Here is a 3,226-nt window from a genome sequence, read left to right as displayed (position 1 = left end):
AAGGTTGGATATAATAATAATAAAATAAAAAAGTTGAGTGTTCAACACTCAATTTACCCTTGTCGAGTTTTGAACACTCGAATTCCTTTTATTGAGTTTTAAAAACTCGACATACTGAAAAAAAAAAAAAATAAAGTACTTTTTAAAATTGTTTTCATACTATAATATTTTTATAAAATAGTTTTAAAAACAACTATATTAGTCTAAATTTACTAATTCACCTCATCTTTCCCTTATCTCAAAAGAACAAAATATTCATTATGAATTACTATTAAGAAATGGATTTCCCAAAGCAAAACAAAGAGACAGAAAGACTGCACCTTCTTTCCTCTCGCTCTGTTTTGTTTCGGAGTTTATTACTTCTAAGTCCTAAAATCCTAATATTTTTATTTTTATATTTACTTTTTTTATTTTTATTTTTATTTGGTTCTCCTTTTTCTCTCAACTGTCTTGTCTGACTATCTTTTTCTCAAGTGCCCTAAACCCTAACCCCTTCCCTCCCTCCTCAAACAAACTTTGCAGCTTTCATTGTCAGGAACCTAACCCTTTATTATTATTATTTATTTTTTACATACTGCCAAAAAAAAAAAAAAAAACACATAATAGTCCACACAAGTCACTGGCAAAAGCTTTTCTTTTTCTGAAAATACCCAATGAAAAAATGAACCCACCAATATATATTAAAAACCCAAGAGAAGCACATACAGAGAGTAAAAATTGAAAATAATCTCTGGTTATTTGTTCTGTCAAATGGACTTTGATCTGAAGCAATGTAGAAAACAGAGGGAGTCAGAGGAACAACAACATTCTGCTAAGATTTCTAAGTTTTTTGTTGAACAGCCCCATCATCATCATCCTTCTTCTTCTGTTCTTCCTTTGTTTGTACCTGCTGATTCCTCCAAAACTTCCAACATCTTGTCAGCATTTCCTGATTCAACTTCTTCTACGTTACCCAGTGAGCCTTTTCACTTCTTTACTTCTCTGAATTAAATCATATTCTCTCAACCAGTTTCTCCTGATATATTTGTTTGTTTGATTATATTATAGGGATGTTGGGTTATTTCAGTGTGGCTCAAAGGCAAGAACTCGAGCTTCAAGCTCTCATTTTCCGGTATATGTTGGCCGGTGCCGCCGTCCCGCCGGAGCTTCTCCACCCTATTAAGAAAAGCCTTCTCTCTTCCTCTTCTACCACTCCTTTCTTTCTTCATCATCCTCTTCAACATTTCACTCACTACCCTACTTCTCGTAAGTTCCATTTATCACTTTGAGATTTTCTTAACCGTTCTATGTTTTGCTTCTAAACTCTTTTATTTATTTAATCTTTTCGTTTTTTTTTTTTTTTTTTTGCAAATACAGAGCAACCCATTTGAGAAAAATGAAAACTTGATTCTTGTGGCATGTTTGGAGTTGGAGTTTTGAAAGGGTTATAAATTAATTTACTTTTGCTCTTTTGATTAATTGAAATAAACTTTTATGATTAATTCAAAATGTGAGATGAAAGATTAGAATCATGTTTAATCATTGCTCTTTTCTCCGTTTCGTTCTGTTCTCTATATTGAACATTTTTTAAGAGTTCGATCAAGACTGAGATTATAATACATTAATCAATTGAACTATTTTTTTTAACTTTTTAATTATTTTTTTGGTTATGATTAAAGTGGTTTAGTTTAAAATGACTATGGATATTTATTCAGTGTTACAAGCAGGGTATTGGGGCAGAGCCGCCATGGATCCGGAGCCTGGCCGGTGCCGGAGAACCGACGGCAAAAAATGGCGTTGCTCAAGAGATGTGGTCGCCGGCCAGAAATACTGTGAGCGCCACATGCACCGTGGCCGTAACCGTTCAAGAAAGCCTGTGGAAACTACCACAACTAACCCCACCACTACCGCTTGCAGCGGCGGCGGCGGTGGGGGTGGCGGTTGTTCTCTTAGTTCCAACGCCGGCCGTGTTAATGGTGGTCGGCCTTTTTTGACTGTGGAAAGTGGAAATTATTTCTCTTTGTGTGGACAAACCCCATCCGTTGATCTCCTCCATCTCAATCAAGGGTCAGATTTCATTTGGGTCCCACTTCATAATTTTGTCTGTTTTAGCCTTTTTGATTCTTTGTTCGTACACACAACTATTTCCCCAACCATTAACTTTCTGCCTAATAATGCTTTCATTTCAATTTATTGTCCCTTTTTTTTTTTCCTTTTTCTCTAACTTTATTTATTCCTTTTTTTTATGCTGATAAAATGTTAATTCTTAATTCTTTGCAGTTCCTGCTCTAATTCCTTATTAGAGAACAAAAATTTCTATGAATCCCACAAAGAGCCTTCCGCCGGAGATGCTAAATCTGAGGGCCACATTTTGAGGCATTTTTTCGATGATTGGCCGCGGTCCGAAAACGGTGGCTGTGGGAATGACAACGACAATGTCAACCAACGAATGAACTCCACATCCGCTTCTGCAACATCCCTTTCGATTTCGATGCCCGGGAACCCTCCATCATCGTCTTCTGATGTGTCGTTGAAATTATCAACAGGAGGAAGTTTTGATCAAGGCAATGATCACCACATTCACCAAAATGGCAACGTTGACCGAGAGCATGTGCAGTTGAATTGGGCTACTGGATGGGCCGCAACGCAGATGGCGTCAATGGGTGGACCGCTGGCGGAGGCGCTGCGGTCAGCAAATAACAACTCGTTGCCGACCAGTGTGCTGCATCAGTTGCAAAGAACAACCAACTCGGAAGCTAGCTTTATTAGCACTTGAAAAATGAAGTTTGCCTCTAATTTGCATTTACAATGATCTCTAACACTATAGTAGTTTGTTTCAATGCTTCTAATTTGGTTGCTTGGATAGTTAATGTATGTTACTATCTGTAAAAGAAAAAAAAAAGTCAAAGATGACCAAACTTTAATGTTTCCAGCCCCACTTTCTTCCTACCTGTTTTGAATGTGGTAGGTTGAAAAATGTTTGTCATTGATTTTTTTTTTTTTTTTTTGGTTCTTGTTATATTTATTGTTTTACCATACCAAACATGTTCTACTAACTATGATCTTCATTACAAACATGATAACAAGTATAATATAAATTAATTCAATACTATTTTTTAACTTATTTCAATTCAATTCCTATAATTTTCAAGTTTTGAGCTAGCCAATAAAATTTATTCCATAATACCTACCTCAATTTTTTTTACATATCTGTTTATATCATCGCAATTCAATCATACACATGATA

At 35.6% G+C, this 3,226-nt stretch overlaps 1 protein-coding gene across 1 annotated transcript; it reads left to right on the top strand.

The window, feature by feature from the left end:
- The first annotated feature begins 710 nt into the window (after positions 1 to 710).
- On the top strand, positions 711 to 3,091 carry LOC120090453 (growth-regulating factor 3). The gene is made up of 4 exons (XM_039048127.2): positions 711 to 955; positions 1,048 to 1,245; positions 1,695 to 2,046; positions 2,260 to 3,091. The coding sequence occupies exons 1-4, from the start codon at positions 751 to 753 to the stop codon at positions 2,753 to 2,755; spliced, it is 1,251 nt and encodes a 416-aa protein (XP_038904055.1). The 5' UTR covers positions 711 to 750; the 3' UTR covers positions 2,756 to 3,091.
- The last annotated feature ends 135 nt before the right edge of the window (positions 3,092 to 3,226 follow it).

The sequence above is a fragment of the Benincasa hispida genome, chromosome 11 (assembly GCF_027475165.1).
Source record: "Benincasa hispida cultivar pf3 chromosome 11, pf3_genome.v1.1, whole genome shotgun sequence".
NCBI lineage: Eukaryota > Viridiplantae > Streptophyta > Magnoliopsida > Cucurbitales > Cucurbitaceae > Benincasa > Benincasa hispida.
The sequence above is the reverse complement of the archived record's forward strand: the minus strand, read 5'-3'. Positions and strand labels throughout refer to the sequence as shown.